A 19362-nucleotide genomic window follows, 5' to 3' on the forward strand; every position below is an offset into this window, starting at 1 on the left:
ATGCTGACAAATTTTACAGGAGCAATACTCCTGATAGATACTGAATTGGCTGTGGATAGAGCTAAAACGCTTCAAAATCGGCTTGCGTTAAACATTCTTTTAGCGAAAAACGTCAGAGTTTGTAAAATGATTAATTCTAGGCACTTTTGCTCATATATTCCAGACAACGATAAGGAGATAAGAGATTTGCTCACTAACCTGACTAACTCAAGTAAGGATTTGAAAGAATTGGAGGAACCAGGTGTTTGGGAAAAGGTTAGAAAAGAACTTGTTTCAGTTGGAAACTGGCTTAGTAGCATTTGGAATGGAGTATTATTGAAAATCATGCAGGGGATATTAATTGTGATTGCTTGCATATTAGGATTATGGGGTTCATGCAAATTATGTCAAAAGATTAAAATTAAAAAAGGGCTAAAAATCATCAGAGGAGGGAGGAACGAAACAGAGAAAGAATCTATAGGGAAGATTTAAGAAGATAAAATACAGAGGAAATAGAATTATAAAAAATGTTGATGATGAAGTAGTGTGATGACATATTTAGTCATCAGAGGAGGGATTGATGAAGCAGATATGCTAATTAAAATTATTAATGAGTATATTTCATTATTAAGTAACAAAGAGAAGGTAAAAATGACTAATCTAGACAAAATTAATGTGGACGTTTGAAAATGTGACCACGAAGAGTGGCGGACAATGTTCACGAATTGTACTAAAAATGATTAAAATGTGGAAAATAATGAAGATGAATTATAAAAATGTAGTAATATGTCATAATGAGATGTATAGCATATGTTTTACATTATATTGTAGAGCTAACTTAGCCGAAGTTGTGGCTTAGTTTTACCAGGCCTCATGTTGAAGCTGAATAATAGCACACTGTAGTGAAGCTGAGATGTTGAACTAACCTTGAACTACCAGATGTTAAAGTCTGCTTAGCTAGAATTTTCAGCAATGTACCGATGGACAGGTGATGATGGAATCGAGTTGATACAATTATGTGTAGAGTAGACTGGATGTACTTTTCCAGGACTTGAAACATAGAGACACTGACTGGAGAAGAAGATGCAACATTTTCGATACCTGATGAGCTAGATGATGAGGACATCGTACTGTGAACCAATCAACTAACTGAGAACAGCATAATATTAGAATTCATAGATTTGTTAACTAAAATGAATTGGAGAGAGTAGTAACTGGTGATTAGTGAACCAATTAGGAATTAGGGGGATGGACTGAAAAACTCTAATAAAAAGTCATGACAATGGGCTAAGGCTTCAGAGAGTTGCGAGGGAGAACTAGGGAGATGTGAGGAGAGAACTGATAACGTCAGAAGACGCGATTCGAGATTCCGTCATTGGGCTTATGCGCTTGAGAGCCTGATGCTTTGCTGATCGATTGATGACCTGAAGATGAAGACTGAGTTTGTTGCTGATTTATTCTGTTTATTGGTAGCTATGACAATGTGACCTTGTGCCTTTTCTTCTAGGTACCAACTGCGCTGTTAGTTGATTTTCTCTTAGCTAGATGTTTTTCAAAATTCATGTTCTAAATTGTTTTTGCGCATGAAGTCCCACATGCTAATGCTAATCTGGGTTAGGTAAGGTTACCTTGGGTGACGCAGGCAGTGACAAATGGTTGACAAACTGATTGTTGAACTCTGCTATTAATGTTGTCATATTCTTCTTTGTTGGCTTATGTTGAAGCTTTAGAGCAAATGTTTTCTCAAGTTCTGATTAGATTATCTTATTGGTGGTCATTAATGAATTAATATTGAATTGAATAAATAAAAGTTTGAGTTAACCTTATGCCTTAGAATTGTAACAAATAGGGAAATAAAAATTGTTAAAATGTATATTGAGTCGTGGTTATTAATGAATTGTTGATGAAATTAACAGCTGATTAACGTTTTTCTCTTAGTGCTTATTGATTGCGTATTGAATTGCTGATATACATTAGTCATTACATAGCTAGGATACTCCACGCGATTCAAAAGGTTCATCAATCTATCCGTGTCCCCTTGTAAGTTTACTTACTATGGACCAGGCGCGCTAGCACATGTGCTGGGTGTATGTGTGGTTGCATGAAGTACAATATCTGACGTGTGAAGTGTTGTGCAGCACGCACATGGTGAGTGTGTGTGCTGGCAGAGTGTATGCTTGCAAATAACACAACCTGGTACAGTATAAAAAGCCTCAGTGCTAAACAGTGCATGCGGGCTGAATGGGTGTACTGAATGTATGTGTACTCGTAATGGTACAATGCATGGAGGAAGTGTGCTGTGAATGTACACTTAGTAAGTGTGCCTGTATAGGTACAATACATGGATGACCTTAGGTTCCATTTTGAGAAGCTCAGGTCTACCTTGTGGAGACATGAGGAGTAGTGGAATCCCCCAGGCAGATGTGTTTTACTGCATTCCTGTGAACTTGGTGGGACACACACTAGAAGGAGACTCCACTCCCCCTTGGTCTTTGATTCAGTGATAGATCACAAGGAAGGGGCCCAACACATCTTTAAAAAGGAGACTGGGCTGATACGGAAATCCAAGAGTAGGGCAGGGAGCCTGAGATTAACCTTTTGGTGCACATATGACTGTGGTTAAACTATGGTCACTTCTATTAATTGTGTGGTGGGTCAATTAGCTTCGGAATCTTGCCTGCTGTGACACACATCCTTCCATGAAGAAAGAAGAAATAGAGAAATAGATATTTCAAAAGAAGCAGAACCCCAACATAAAACTTCAAAGACTTAGACCCTAAATCACATTTTGATGTCTGGAAATGGGCGATTAAAAAAAGGGAGTTTGAGATCCCAAACTGTCATCTGCCAAGCAGCCAGGCCGGCTGCATGACAAGGGTTGTTCTGCAAGAGTCCTGTGACCAGGACTGGGTGGGCCAAGGCCTATTAGTCTCCCTGCTCGGTGACAAGGAAAACCAGGATCACCTACCCTAGAGCCTGGAGTACCAGCGCCTGTCTGCTTGCCAAAACCAGTGTGCCCTGTGAGGAAGAGGAGAGCATTGGAGGGAGGGAGATTCAGTGGGGAGCTCTACCAAGAGTGTTCTGTGTGCGAGGTGTGAGGAGAACTGCTGTGAACCGACCAGTATGTTGCCCTTGTGCCGGAATGGTCTGGGTCCTCTATATGGCAAGAGAGGTCTGCTGTGATCTAAGTTGTGTGAAGAGCACCAAGCATGAAGTGCTAGTCCCACACTGCCATGTCGACCCCAGATGCCAGAGGGGCAACTGTTAAGCCTATTTGGGACAGGAGCACGAGAGTTGTATGCACTGAGGCTGACGACCTATAGGCCAGGAAGGGCCGCCATAGTGACAGTGATCGGACTGGAGTAGTCTGCACCCTGATCGCGAGTAATGGGACAACCCTGGATGCCAGGAGAGGCTGCGGGTACAACTGTGGCCAAGTGTTTGCACCCTGGCCTGAACTAGAGGATTACTGCCATGACCAGAAAGTCAAGTCCACAAACTGGACATTTGTTTTTTGTACTGTGCGCACTTTGAGTTATGAGTCATGTTCACTTACCTATGTCTACTCTCCCTCCCCCCTCCAAAAGAGAGCTGTTGATTGCTTGTCTACAGCTATCACTGACAGTCAACTGGAGAAGGGATTCTTGGCCCAGCTGCTCAGGATCCTTTGTAGGTCGAGCCCTGGGACATCAGGAGTAAAAGACAGCAACCACCACAGTTGGGCCCAGTAACCCCGGTGTGGCACGTGGCCCTCTGAAAGGGGTGCTGAGAATAGTGAAGCAGTTGCTGTTCCTGTATCATCATGCAATACTGTTCTCCCACCCTTGGCAGTACCTACTTGCTTAATTAAGATCTAATAAGTCTTGAAAAGTACAGGCCCCTTGTCCATTTACTGTTGTACCAGAGGCACCCACATATTGAGAATTCTAATACCAACATCAAAATACCCACCTGTCAAAATATGAAAGCCAACAGTAGTCATTGCGTTTTGGGAAGGGTGAAGTCTGAAAGATAGGTTTTAAATCAGTGAGCAAAACTATATTGCTTTATTAACCAGCCTACACAGATGGGCTGAAAATGTGTGGTGAAAAATTTGACATGGTTTGGAAATTTGATGCTAGCCACACCTTAAGTCAAAAAGACTTACGAGATGACAGGTATACTATATTTGTCCTCAAAATTATCAACCACTGAGGAAAGATAATGAGTTTGTTTTATGAATTCTGATATTTTAGATTTATGTTAATTTCTTAGGGCCTAATTTGCAAAGGTAAACTTACACTTTTGCTTAAGTTTACTACAGTTTGGTATTGATATAATGCGTGCAGAATTTTACAACCCCACACTCCCTATACTTATGTGGGAGGAGTTCTCCGCACTCAGAGAACACCACGCACACACAAGTACAGGAAATGCTAAGCTGTAAAACTCTGCATGTAGTTTGTGAATACCAAAAAGTAGTACATTTACACAAAAAGTGTAAGTTTACCCCTGTGAATCAGGCTCTTTTTTATCAATATTCACACTTGGCGTCAGCATTCCAGACAGAAAGTTGGACAGCCAATCAGGGACTCCCTTCAACTCAGGGTGTTTAGTTGCCTACTGCAATACAGTCAGAACAGATCAGTTATTGATAGCAATCCATTCTAACATATTCAACATTTGTTTTGAAAAGGATGTTTAGGGTTGACAATCATTCTTTTTCGGTTTTGACCAGTGGCGGACGTTCCTTTAGGGCGGAGGGGCCATGCTCCCCCACCTTTTACCCCTCATGAAGAGTGTCTGTCAGGCTGAACAACGTCAGCCTGACAGACACTCTCCATGTTCAGCTCAGGCAGCCAGGAGCAGACATGCGCGATTTTGCGCACACTCCTGGCTGCCTGAGCTGAACTTTGCTGGGCTGAGGAGGTCACACCTCCTATGGGCGTGAACTCCTCGGCTCAGCAAAGGTGCCTCGAGGCCCTCCCCTGGGTGATGAGGAAAGCGTCACCAATTGACACTCTCCGTGGGAGCTTCAGGTTTAAGCCCTGAAGCACCCAGGGCGAGTGTCAATCAGTGACACTTCGTCACAGAGTGGGGTGAGGTCAGCAGTCCCACTGACCCCATCCCACTCTGTGTCGAGGCTGGGACTGCTGCCTTCCCTCATTGGCTGACCTAAGGTCAGCCAGTGAGGGAAGGCATCAGTCCCAACCCTCCTGGGACCTGGAGGCTGAAGGTAGGTGTGTGTCTGTGTGTGTCTGTGTGATATTTTGAATTAAATGTTTGGTGCGCGCGTGATTGTTTGAGTGTTATGAGTGTTGGTAATGGATGTGTGTGCGTGTGTGAAAGAATGAGTGTGTGCGATCTTTTAAAATGAATATTTGGTGCGTGCGTGCATGTTTGAATGGTATGAATGTTAATGGATGTGTGTGCGTGAAAGAATAAGTGTGTGTGATTTAAAATGAATGTTGGGCTGGGAGGCCCGCCAACGCCAGCCAACCACGCACGCAACCTGGGTTTCGTCCTCCACTCCGCCCTCACCATGTCCAAGCAGGTCAACGCAGTTTCCTCCTCCTGCTACAACACCCTCCGCATGCTCTGTAGAATCTACAAATGGATCCCGACGGAAACTAGAAGAACGGTGACCCAGGCCCTCGTCAGCAGCAGACTGGACTACGGCAACGCACTCTACACAGGCATCCCAGCAAAAGACATCCGACGCCTCCAACGCATCCAAAACGCCTCCGCCCGGCTGGTCCTCGACGTACCCCGCCGCTGCCACATCTCCCACCACCTGAGAGACCTCCACTGGCTCGCCGTGGACAAGAGGATCACCTTCAAGTTCCTCACCCACGCTCACAAGGCACTCCACAACGCCGGACCAGCCTACCTGAACAACAGACTCAACTTCTACGCCCCCACCCGCCAACTCCGCTCTGCCAACCTCGCCTTCGCCATCGTTCCCCCGCATCAAGCGCAAGACCTCCGGTGGCAGATCCTTCTCCTACCTTGCCGCCAAGACCTGGAACACCCTCCTGACCTCCCTGCGACAGACCCAGGACCTTCTCACCTTCAGGAGACTTCTTAAAACCTGGCTCTTCGACCAGTAGCAGCACCCCCCCCCTCAGCACCTTGAAACCCTAACGGGTACGTAATGCGCTCTACAAATGTGATTGACTGATTGATTGATTGATTGATTGATTGATTTGGTGCGTGCATGTTTGAATGGTATGAGTGTTTGTTAATGGATGTGGGTGAGTGTCTGTGTGTGAAAGAATGAGTGTGTGTCGCCCGGCCCCCTCCCTCCTAAAGCTGCCGTCCGCCATTGGTTTTGACCATTATGTTCTCAATCATTTAAGGTATTCTTAAAATGTAAACACATTGTCAGACTGTCGGTTTTAGGGGGGGTAGCTGGCTTATAAAAAGTTTTATTTTCTGATTCTCTTACTGCATGTTTTATTTTTCCATTCAAAGGGGCTTCAATGTTCTCTCCATTCACTGAGACAGTCAAAAAGTTCCAGGTTTATCAACACGAGGGACAAATTAAACTTTAATTAAATAACATGACATTTATATACAGCAGTGGTTTCTCTCGGTCGCTTGACTCAAAGTACACACATAGCGACTAATAAATAAATAACACTAATAAAACAAATCATACTTCAGTGTCATGCAAATCATCTTACAAATAGTTAGTATTCCTTTTTTTTTTCTTTTTTTGGGGGGTCTGCTTCAAGGCTTTGCTGCCGCTGGGCAGCGTGTCATTTCTAAACTTGGTACCATCATCTTTGTGTGACCGAAACACAGTCCTTTTTTGCATTGGGTCAATCAGTAGTTGATAAAAGCACACAATGAACTTTCACTGTGGTTGCACGTTTTCTTGCACATTTGCCTTACAGATGTACCCAACAGATTTCTGTGGCAAATGAATGTAAATAATTATCTGCAGTCTCAAGAACTTTCGTTGAGAGGTAAAGAGTGATACCTAGTGATGACGATTTGAACGACTCAGTTTATACCGCAAGCATTTACGGTAATCTGCAATAATATTGGTGAAGCTAACCTGAACATACAGTATTCGCACAGCCTCACTGTACATTGGCAGAAAAATACAACAATACCATGCGCTGAATGCAGTGGTAGAACACATAATGATGGGGACTCTGCAGAATGTGATTAGGGGGACCCTAAGATTCCCGTATCTTACAGATATTCAGAGGTTTTAGGCTGAATACCCCCACCCCCCCTGCGCTGCAGGGGCCTATGTTTTCCCTTGGCCGAATGGGAATCCTGTGGTACACCTGATACTGAGCAGCAGTTTTTAATTCTATCTAACAGCACAAATTAATCTTTGCACAACAGCACACCAAACAATCAGCAGGAGTAATGGTCATTTTTAACCGTTTGCAGGTTAGTTGAAGTACAAAACCAGTTTACAATAGATCCTTTTCACATTCATCTCTTCCACATGTTTAATCTCACATTTTCACCGCAGGTCTCCTTGCCCGTTAACCGGGTCCAAACCCCGCCGGCCATTTCCTGCGGCTGCAGCCGAGTCTTTCAGTTTAGCCTGAGTTGGCCTGAAAACACGAGGAACCAAGCTGAACAGCACAGCAAACATGTACCTGACAATGCTATGCTAGGCCTGCCTATTAAATATTAACTGCCTCATTTACATGTCAATGAGCTGAACAGCAGGTGGATGGAATTTCCACTGCTGGCTTCTCAATGCTGCTGTCATGGAAAGAAGCCGAAGACAATACGCCAGGGCGGACAAATGAAGCAATCTCAACCTCTTGCAAGAAGATGACCCCAAGACTATCATTCATTAGTCTGGACACTTAATATGGAGAGAACGACTGTTTTCCTCTCACTTCTCTTTCTCTGTAAACACATCTGTCCATACATAAGTTAAAGTCTTTTTGACATTCATGATTTCAAACAAAAATTGTAGTAGAAGACGATGAAGGTGGGAAGAGAAGGGCCTTGGAAGTTATGATACACAGCACAGAGTACAAGATGGCGGAGTACTTTTGTTTGGGTGTATGAATGTCTGCTTGTAGAGTATGAAAAGCGTCTGTTTTTTGTTTTTTCTTCGACGTGTAAACATCAGCCGTCAGAGACGGGAGGTGTGACCCAGCCATACTTCTCGTGAGTCTTCACAAGGCTTTTAAACGTAGCCTCTGCTTCCTTGCGACTGAAGGACTTTTTCGATTTGGCAGCTTTTCGGCAGATACGACCCTGCAACACACAGAATAAAAAAAACTATATCAACCATTGAATTCAACAAAGTGGTCACAGTGCAAAATAGTGAAAACGATTTACAAAACATCACTGGCTACAGCTGTGTATCAAGCTTGCAACAATCGTTGCTTCTTGCACAGAAAAAATAGAGCAGCACAACGAACACTGTATTTTAAACATATATTTTGTCAGTTTTGTAAATATTTGTTTTTGCTGCTGGCACCGTTTCAAAGAGATTATTGGAGAATATATATTTTTAAAAATAGGTCCCGGTGGCACATTTTAAACCATATTTTCACAAATATTGGGCTTTAAAGTTGTAGTTTTTAGACGCAGATGTGAAAGGATGCTTATGAAATACTTGTTCACTCCAAGATCTATCGCAGTATGTAGAAGCACCGTTCATTCCACAGCATCAGAAAAATGCATTTATGTGGCAGTCAGAAAACTGTGGGGTATATTTATACTCTGTTTGCGCCGAATGTGTGTCAACATTTTTGATGGAAATTTGGAGCAAACCTAACACCAGGTTTATACTTTGACGCCCGACCCCGCAAACGTCAAAATTCAGCAGTGTGCGTCATTTTCTGGATGCGGGAAACCGCCTTGCGTTAATGACATGCAAGGTAGGCTTTCCCGTCCAAAAAATGACTTTAAGGCATGTGCGCCTTATTTATACTCCTGGGTCATTTTGACGCACAGGAGGGGTCTCTGACCATGGAAGCAGACCACAGGTGCCCTTCCCTGCCCCCAGGGACACCCCCTGCCACCCTCACCCACTCCCGGAGGGGACCCATCCCAGGTAAGTTGAGGTAAGTAATTTATTTTTTTAAGTGACATGGGGGACCTAACTTGGGCCCCCCTACATGCCACTGCGCTCAATGACCATGCCCAGGGGACTGGTTTGCGCAAAAAAGTATAAATATGGGCCTGTATGCGCAATAGAAACATCGGATTCCCTGCAAATAAAGGTTTGTGCTGTAAGACAAAATTATCAGACATCATGTGACCTAGTAGAGAATCTCCTATCATATGAGATAATACAGATTTTAGACACTGTGCAGGAGATAGTATACCAGTCAGTGTACCAGTGAACATGAAATCAGAAATCTTGTGCATCAAAATAAATTAGAATCTTAAATAATGTTATAACACAACAGTTTAATAGTAGTACATATCTGGGTGCTGGTGTTAGCGCAAATGTATTAATTAAAATAATTATGGCAATAATATATTTGGCTGGCTTAGATTGTAAGAAAATCAAGAGGAGCCAACATGGAAATGGGCTGGTTATCATCCCAGCAGGTCGATATGGTCAGTATGCCAGGGACTGTTAGGTGCTCCAGGATGTGGCCGTAATTGTCAGGGAACGGGGTGCTCAACATGCACGGGCCAGTTTAATACGCTAGGGAATGGAGTAATAAGCTATGGTATTGACCAATATACCCGAGTGATATGCTGTCCAATATACCAAGATGCTGCCCTATATGTCAGCGTGCTGTCTGGGATGCTAGTATGATTCTCTTTATGATGGGTGTGCTGCCCAACATGCCAAAACGTAGGCCTATATATCTGGATGTTAATAAATATTAGAACATTGGAATGTTGGGAGCTCTTTTGAAAACAATGCAGTGCAGGGGCTTCTACTGGTCACCAGAAGACCGGAGCGCCAACATTCCACTGTTGTTAAGGCCTCATGGAGCCAGAGGCGATTTCAATGCCCTGGGGCTCCACGAGGCCTTTGTTTTATTTACTAGAACTGTGAACCTGAAAGTACTCTGGGAGCTGCATGCAGCCCTCCTGACCTTTACATGCAGCCCCCTTGTCAACAGCAGCACTAACATCAAATAGATGTAAAAAAACAGGCAAGCATTTGTTTAAAGGTAAATAGAAGTGAAGGAAAGAAACTAAGGTATCCTTCACAGCTCAACTTTAGGAACACCTTATTTTTTAAAGACATCTTGCAGCAAATGTGTAAATTAGGATAAAGGGCCATATGTACGAACACATTTTCCCTTTGACACAGAATGGGAAAAACCCTTTGCTACATCTGGCCCAAAGTCTCTCCAGAATTCAAACAGTGTATTTAGTTACTGTTAATGCAAATGTATTATTTAGAAATTATTATTGAATGCCTATGTAATGAAATGAGTAGAAAAATTAATACAGAAAATGATGTGCACGTTTGAAATTGTGACCACGGTGTGTGGCCACCAACGTTAACGAGAATATTAAAAAGAAGATTAATTTATACGTAAATGATGAAAATGTAATACGAACAGTGTAGCAATATAACATATTGAAAGATATAACCTATGTTTTTATAAATTATGTGCCTTAACTTAGCAATTGTGTGTGCCTAATCTTGCCAGGCCTCATTGCAGAAGCTGTGTTTCTAAATGGTAAAATGTAAAACGTTGATGAAGCTGAACTAACCGTGAACTGCCCATTGTTTAACAAAATCTGCATTGCAAGGAGCCTTCATGTGAACCGACGGACAGGAGATGGTAGAGTTAGAGCTGTAACAACTATTGTGTAAGTCGAACGAGGTGTACTTTCCCAGGACTTGAACAATGAGGACACTGACTGGAGAAGAAGATGCAACATTTTCGATACCTGATGAGCCGTATGATGAGGACATCGCAAAACGAACAAACCAACAGTCCGAGAACCATGAAATACTAGAATCTATAGATTTGCTGGTTTTTATTCATTGGCTATGTAAATAACGCACAACTAATTGACCAATTAGGAATTAGGGAACAGTCTGGGTGACTTTGATATAACATCATGACAGAGGGAAAATATTTCAGATAGAGAGGGAGAGTAGAGCACACTTCATTGAAATTGCAGAGGTGACTCGAGATTCTGTCATTGGGCTCGACTCTCTGACTAAGAGCCTGATGTGATGCTGATCGACTGATAACCTGAGAACGAAGGCTGACTCTGTTGCTGATCCATACCGAGGATAGGTAGATATGATAATGTGACTGTATTGCACTGCTTTTCTTTTCTAGGTACCAACTGCGCTGTCTATCTAGTATTCCTTAGGTAGATGTTTTTTTCTTTCAAAATTCATGTTCCAAATTGTTTTCGCATGATGTCCCACATGCTAATGCTGATCTGGTTTAGTTAAGGTTACTCCACATGACGGTACTTGACATGACGTTTGACAATTGATTGACGGATACAATTCTGCTGAATATATGTTACTTACCGGGTTATTGGGATTCATCTTGATAATTTGTGCTAATTCTCTAGAATGTATTTTGATGCAAGCTTTGATTAGATTATGTTCATGGCATCTTATGATTAACCGTGGTTTATTGAACTGAATAAAGTTTTGAATTCATCTCATGACTCAGTATTGTAACTAAAGGGCAATAAAACTACTAAGTGTATATTTTGAGATGTGGTTATTCATGACTTAAGGGTCATGGTGCGCCTATTACTTGGTATTCTTGATTGATTGTTACTGCTTGACTATTGTTAATGAAGCTGCGCATTTTATTATTATGTACACTTGTCACAGTGTGGCTAGGATACTCCATGCAAATCAAAAGGTTCATCGACCTATACGTGTCACCTTGTAAGTTTACTTAATAAGGACCGACGTGCTAGTATTACCGTGCAGAACCGTTTCACCTTAATACATCAGATTATCAGGGCATTGAGAAGGAATTGAAATATTGCACTAAGAGGCATGTCAGTTATTATGTGAACTCTATGGGTGGCCTGGGTTCCTATTATACATGAAAAAATGTATAGTTCATTAAAGCAAACAAAAGGAGAAGTTTTTTACAAGGCACATCTACACGTTTTGTACATCAAGGTCTTCTTGTATGTGATAATAAAGAAAAAGGAGGGAAAGTGAAATAAAATATTTGCCTAGGTAAACACAACTTGATTAAAGGGGGTGAGGGGAATCAATCGCCAGGTCTTCTTGTTTCTCATTGTGCAATTCAGCCACTAGATGTATATGTTTTGCTTCTTCTACTCCCACCTTACCACCAAACCCACCATCCCTCCAAGTTCCTGACCACCACCATGCTGTCATCAATGCGGCCCTCTGTCACATCACAGACCAAATATTTTGGCCCCTGAGGAAATATTTGTGGGTACTCATGTATTAGAACATTTTGCCCTCTAGTGGTGGAATGTTCTAATAGCCTTATAGCCCTCAAGTAGCTGGGTTATACTGGCATTAAAGTCCTTCTCCCTTGTTAAAGGCCCAAGCCAAAGGCTTGGGCCATTAACCCTGGAGCGGGCCTTCGATGACTGGTATAGCCTCCTACTTTGGGCTATAAGGCTATATGAGAGTCCTACTGGCCATATGTCTATGGAAGTGCCCAATATGCTATAATGCTATTTAGTTTTCATTTGTGCCATACAATTTGATACTGACAGGTTTATGGCTAGTATGTCAGGGGGTAGCACCCAATGTGCTAGAATGATGCAGAGTACGCCTGGGTGAATATCTTCCCCCTTCTCTCTTGAGTCTCCCACACTGCCACCTTTAGGTGCCAGATCACTCACAGGATGTCCATGTACAGCTGGAAGTGATGGCTGGTGGAAAGTCCCACACATACTCTCTATTGTACGCATCAGGAACAGAATACTTTTGCTCCCCTTCTTGCCCAGGTAACTTTACAGCTAGGTTGCTGCCTTCAGGTGGGACTAGGTGCAGAGATAATCTGCAGCAAGTAGGGCTCCTGAAAGGTTTGTGTCTAAAGTCACCTAGCATGACAGAGATCCAGGGAATTCCCATGCAGGCATGGTGGTCACAGCAGGTATCCATTGTGGATCTTAAATCAACAGGCCTTACATTTTGAAGAAGTTGCTGCAACTTGATTACAAAACCCAGCAACAAAATACTTTTTAAACGTTTTTACATGTGCAACAACAAATATTCTGAAAACCTTTGGGTAATTTAAATGCGGTATGCATGAAAGAAATTGTAAATTTTTGGGAGTTGAGTTGCTCCTTCAGTGAAAGCTGCACATTTGCTTCTGCAAAAAGCCAACCAACGTTAGTTAATCTCTTTAAAGACTACTGATTAACATGTGCATGGATAATCTGCTGCAAGTCAGGGTCAATGAGTTGCTAATATGCTTAAGGATTATATCCATCAGGATGAAAGGAATGGCAAAATGGTTTATAGAACACATGAAACATATTAAATGAAGGCGTAAAGAGATTTTCCAAAGTATATTTCTGAAATTGCTAAATGTGATAATTATAAACAGCACAACTGAAGCACACATGCACACATGGGGATTGTGTAGCATAGTGCTAGTGAATGTAACTATGTATATTACATATAAACATCAAGTTTTAAAAAAGTAACTAAAATAAAGTTACTGAAAATACTTAATATCTCCCAGATGAAAAAAAAAAATCAATTTATACTTTTGAATACTTTTTTTAGATGCACTTAGAATTTTGGGTTGCTCAAAGATGGTCCAGGGGCGGAAGCAGAGATTCTTGTCAAATTAGATATGTAGTGACAATGAACTTGTTGGAGGACCATAAGAAAGGCGCCATGACTCTACACCTTAATTTTTCTGTTGTTCCATTACCTAAATGGATTCATTACAGATTTGCCTGATGCCACAATAAAATAATTAAAGCTTCTCTTTCCTTCTAAATCAGAGGTGTTTTGAACCATATGGGTCTTTTTGAAAAGAGAAATTATACTGATACTCCCTGAACAGGGGCGGTTCAGCATCATGGGTGTGGGGGCTCTGCCCCTTTAATTTTTTCCAACAAAGTCAAAATTAGTTTGTTTATATACGTTTTAATGTGATTAAACAAAACGCGAAAAATCACACGTGCGCTGGCTGAGGACTACACTCACTCTCAGTGTTCCCTGTGAACAATGTTTGAATTTGGCTATGCTTGAATGCGCGTGTACAACAGTCTGTTGTCAATGCATTTTCCAGGCTGCCGTTTACACAGCCTTGAGGCCTGTGATGCATCAGCCTGGCAAAGCCACAGCCTTGAGGGCTGAGCTCCACCCCTGAAGACGGTGTTGGGATGTTTGCCCCAGAAGCTTTGGCTTGAAGCCCCACAGCACAAGGGGCTTGACATTGATCAAGAACTGCAGTCTCAGTCACTCCACCCCTTCTCAACTCGTCACAGTGTGGGTCGGGTCAGCAAGTCTTGCTGGCCCAATCCCTCCCTGTGATAAATTGTGAAAGGGTGTGGTTTGAGGGTGCAGGTGGAAGCTGAGCTTTGGAGTTTTTGTAGTATGCCAGAACATGTTTTGATGTAACTTTGTGCAGGCTCCACGGCCGAGCTTCCTGCTATGTAGTTTGATGGCACTTTTAAATACTGACAAAATTGTGCTGGACAGTGCGTCATATGGAGCTAATTCAAACAGGTGAGCTTAGTGCTCTGTGCAGTGAGATGCCAGACAGTAGTTGGCTTTATGTCATAATGTGGAATTCGAGTTGCACAGTCTTTCGTTGCTCTTCCACAGCTTCTGTCTTTCTAGCTTGGAGGCACACTCTGTTCTGTTGAGTCCTGGGAATAGCCACTTTTTTTTAAAACTCAAAAGGGGACAAATGTGGGGCCCAGAGATATATATCACTCATATTTATCTGTTCATATACAAGAGCATACATATCAAAGAAGTGACTGATTAAAATGCAAATACATATAAACAGTCCAGTTTGCACAACTAAGCACATTGTAAACCTTTGCCAGCATCTAGTGGTGTTTTAAGAAAATAAATAAATCACCATCCTTTTTGTCTATATAGAAGAAATCAGCAATGTTGATGTTTTATGGGTGAGTGCAAAGCGCTCCGCCCCATTCTGTAATCTCTCTCTGGGCTTCCAACCACACCCATGTCACGTCAGTCTCTTACATTGGTTCGTGGGGTTGCCTTTTAAAATCCACTTGCTTTAATTTGTGAAAGGCATCCATACGTCATACCTTTTCCTGTGCTTAGCCCACCTACACAGCACCGGTAAACTACTAAAAACATAAGAGGCTCAATGTTTTCAGTATGGTGTCCAGATTACTTTATCTGTTTATTTTCCACGCAGCGCAATCGCGCTGCTTTTTTTTTCTTTACAACGCTAATAGCTCTAACTCAAGCAAATTTGAGACCCATTCCATTGAAAATGCTCGTTTTATCTGCCGCAACACAACACTGATTCTTGGAAGAAAGAAGTTGAGCATAATAACACAGAAGTGTGATTTAGCACCACTTAGCACAGAGTGTGGGTGTGCAGTTTTTGCTTATTCCAGTTTTGAGTTAGTGCTGTTTTTCAGGAGCGAAAATTAATGCTTGAAAAGCCAAAACACAAAGAACCGTTTAGGTGCCATAAAACAGCAGTGCTCATCTCAATTCTGACGAAGGCACAATCACTGTGTAACTCACTTTTTGATTTGACAGTCTCTTCACACGTCTTCCAGTGAAGCAGTGTATGCATGCGCTCAATACCAAGCACAAAAGGCAACAATTTTTCTATATCTGTGCTTATTTTTTCCTACTAATTATGGTAGCACTGTTTTGATGACTGGTCACTCTCCTTTTTGAAAGCTTTTTTGTGGAAACCCTAAAACCATGGTCTTAATGATGTCTGCAGTCATAAATCTAGGTGAAGTAAGGCCTGTACACTGTAAGCATACTATTCCTTTCAGCCTGCCCTGCATGATTAACACAGTAGACAAAGTGCCAATACATTTTTAGGATGAGCACATGTTTTTTCCAAAGGATTTTATGATATTATGCAACCGATGTTGCTATTAATGTAAATAATATGCTTCAATTTTCCTAGACGCTCTTTTGTTACCTGGCTATCTCTAATGGTACCCCGCTTCAGCAGATATTTGCAACCACGAGACATATTGTAGCTCCAATAAAGTGCATGCCTTTCTGACAGAAATCGCTTGTATTCTTAGAATGAATGGCCCACTTGTGTTAGTCAAGAGCTATTTACGATGGACACCTTCTCTGTGTTTGACAAAAGATTATGCCACAAGATGTGCATGTGTCTTGAAAGTTTTGCACATACAGATGCTGGACATGTTTCCCAGAGAATGTTTAAATACCAATGGAACTATGCATTCATTGACATGCAACTGGGGAAAAAAAAAATCCGTTCCAAAAGTGTCTATTGTCTTTAGGCAATGCCTTGTGCCAAAATAATGTTACAGCAGGAGCGAGTTTTAATTAACCATTAATTATCTTTGCTGTCAAGCTTCATTGCAATGGACCTTCTTTAACCCCTTCGCTGCTAGGCCTTTTCCCCCTCCTGTGCCAAGCCTTTTTTGGCTATTTGGGGTAGTTCGCTATTAGGCCCTCATAACTTAAGCTACCCACGCCAATTTGTGTCCTTTTTTTCGATCATCCTAAGGATTCTAGAGGTACCCAGAGTTTGTGGGTTACCCTGAAGGAGACCAAGAAATTAGCCAAAATACAGCTAAAATTTTGTTTAAAAAAATGGTAAAAAAGGGCTGCAGAAGAAAGCATGAGTTTGTTTTTCTCTGAAAAAGGCACCAACAAAGTGTTTGCAGAGCTAAAATCACCATCTTCTCAGCTTTCAGGAACAGGCAGACTTGAATCAGAAAAACACATTTTTCAACACAATTTTGGCATTTTACAAGGACATACTCCATTTTTACTATTATTTTGCTTTCAGCCTCCTTCCAGTTCGTGACAGAAATGGGTGTGAAACCAGTGCTGGATCCCAGACAGCTAAAATTTCTGAAAAGTAAACAAAATTCTAAGTTCAGTAAGGGGTCATTTGTGTAGATCCTTCAAGGTTTTCCTACAGAAAATAACAGCTAAGATAAACAAATATTGAAATGGAGGTGAAAAAAAGAGCCATTTCTGTCCACGTTTTCTTCTAAAACTTTTTCCTGCTATGGCAGATTTTTTAATGCAATATACCATTACATCTGCTAGACTCTTCTGGTTGCAGCGATATATAGGGCTTGTAGCTTCATCAAGAATCCTAGGTACCCAGAATCAATAAATGAGCTGCACCTTGCAATGGGTTTTCATTGTATACCAGGTATACAGCAATTCATTTGCTGAAATATAAAGAGCGAAAAATAGGTATCAAGGAAACCTTTGTATTTCCAAAATGGGCACAAGATAATGTGTTGAGAAGCAGTGGTGAGTTGCACATCTCTGAATTCTGGGGTCCCCATAATAGAATGTGAATTACAAGGCATTTCTCAAATTCTTTTTTTTAGATACTGACTAACATTTGGAAGGAAAAAATGTAGAGAAAGACAAGAGGTAATAACACTTGTTCTTCTATTCTGTGTTCTCCAAGTCTCCTGATACAAATGCTACCTCACTTGTGTGGGTAGACCTAGTGCCCGCGGCAGGAAACACAACATGGACACAACATTTTTACATTGAAATCTGACGTGTTGTTTGGAAAGTGCCTAGCTGTGGATTTTGGCCTCTAACTCAGCCGGCACCTAGGGAAACCTACCAAATCTGTGCATTTGTTAAAACTAGACAACTAGGGGACTCCCAGATGGGATTTCTTCTGGGCTCTCAACAGGTTCTGTTACCCAGAATCCTTTGCAAACCACACGATTTGGCAAAAAACACTTTTCCCTCACATTTCGGTGCTGCAAAGTTCTGGAATCTGAGAGAAGCCACAAACTTCCTTCCACCCAGCATTCGCCCAAGACTCCCGATAAAAATGGTACCTCACTTGTGTTGGTAGGCCTTGTGCCCGTGACTGGAAATGCCTCAAAACCCAACAAGGACACATCACATTTTCCCAAAGAAAACTGACCTGTTTTTTGCAAAGTGCATAGCTGTGGATTTTGGCCTCTAGCTCAGCCGGCATCTAGGGAAACTTATGCATGTTTTTGGTTTTGGCTTCGCTGTTGATATTTTAAATCTACCCTGCCAAGCAGCCAGGCTGTCTGGTTGCAAAGACTTACTGTGAGCTTAGAGTACACTTACAGCCTGCCCGTAGCTTACCATGGAATTGTTTTGTCACTCTTATTTGCTTGCTTGCTTATTCAGTGGCTTGTTGCCTTCTTGTGTTTATCTCTGCTCTGGAGCACGGTCTCTTTACGATCTTTTTGATTGGCTGACTGCATGCATCCTTTCACTGCTCACATTTAAGGGACAGTTTTTTTTTTCTTTTTCATTCAGTACTCTATAAGAGTTCATGTGTTTGCTAGCTCTGCTCCCTGTAATACTGCTTCAGCCTCAACCCGCCCACCCCCCTCTGTCCTGTATTGCTCCCACCCTCCAAGCTTCTCTGTATGAACACAACAGGGGGATTTATGTTGGGGTACGGCTGATACGGTTGTTTTGTCTCATGCATTTCAAATACTGCATGAAAACCAACCTTTGGCAAACAAAGGTTTTCATGGTATAGAGGGGAGGGGCCATCTGCTACACCCACTCAGTTGATGTTTGAGGCAGAAGGTGTACATCTTTTGGAGGTCCATAAATCTTCTCCCAGGGCTAGTGGGGAGGAAATAATGGCTAAATCCTACAAAACTAAACAAGGCTTGGGAGTGCTCCTGTTTGTACTTCTTTATTCCTTTTAAATTTTGTTCAGAATATTGCTGAATGAAAAATATTTGAAAACAAACCTTTGCCATTTATAAAAATGGAATACACTGGATTCACTGTACAGTTTTGAGATACCATGAGCTTCCTTTTCCTCCAGTATTTTGAAATGCTTTTTTCTTTCCTTTTACAATGCTTTAAAGACAAATATTGCCAAAACCAACACATTAGCACTTGAATTATAAAAGCAAGACAACACCTATTGGCTTTGACAGTGCTTGTTTTTCCTGGATACATATTTGTCCTAGTCTAAGTTGTATCCCTCAGGACAAAGGGATTTAACTAGAAGACATTTTCCTGCTGAATCTGGAACTGAGATTATGGATATCACAAAAAACTATCAATGAATAAATTCTGTGAAGTTATGCATTACATTTTGATTAAGGGAAAGAGGAGTAGTAAATGTAAGCCTGCAGTACGCATATCTTAGGTATTTCATAGTACTGCTTCCAAAGTCCATAAAATAAAAAGTAAACCAACCAGTACTACATAGAAATTACAAGTTGCATTTAAAGAGGACTGCGGTTATAAAGCTTTGTGGAAGTGCAAATAGATTAACGATTTACAAAATGACTTCTCCTTGGAAAAAAAAA

At 41.8% G+C, this 19362-nt stretch overlaps 1 protein-coding gene across 1 annotated transcript in view; it reads right to left on the bottom strand.

The window, feature by feature from the left end:
* Positions 1 to 6490: 6490 nt before the first annotated feature.
* The window catches only part of UBE2QL1 (ubiquitin conjugating enzyme E2 QL1), a 144338-nt gene continuing 131466 nt past the window's right edge, over positions 6491 to 19362 (bottom strand). The window contains exon 2 of the mRNA XM_069219703.1: positions 6491 to 8199. Coding sequence (XP_069075804.1) covers positions 8068 to 8199 — 132 coding nt within the window. The 3' untranslated portion in view covers positions 6491 to 8067. The remainder of the gene's footprint in view (positions 8200 to 19362) is intronic.

Source organism: Pleurodeles waltl, chromosome 2_2 (assembly GCF_031143425.1).
Source record: "Pleurodeles waltl isolate 20211129_DDA chromosome 2_2, aPleWal1.hap1.20221129, whole genome shotgun sequence".
Classification (NCBI taxonomy): Eukaryota; Metazoa; Chordata; class Amphibia; order Caudata; family Salamandridae; genus Pleurodeles; species Pleurodeles waltl.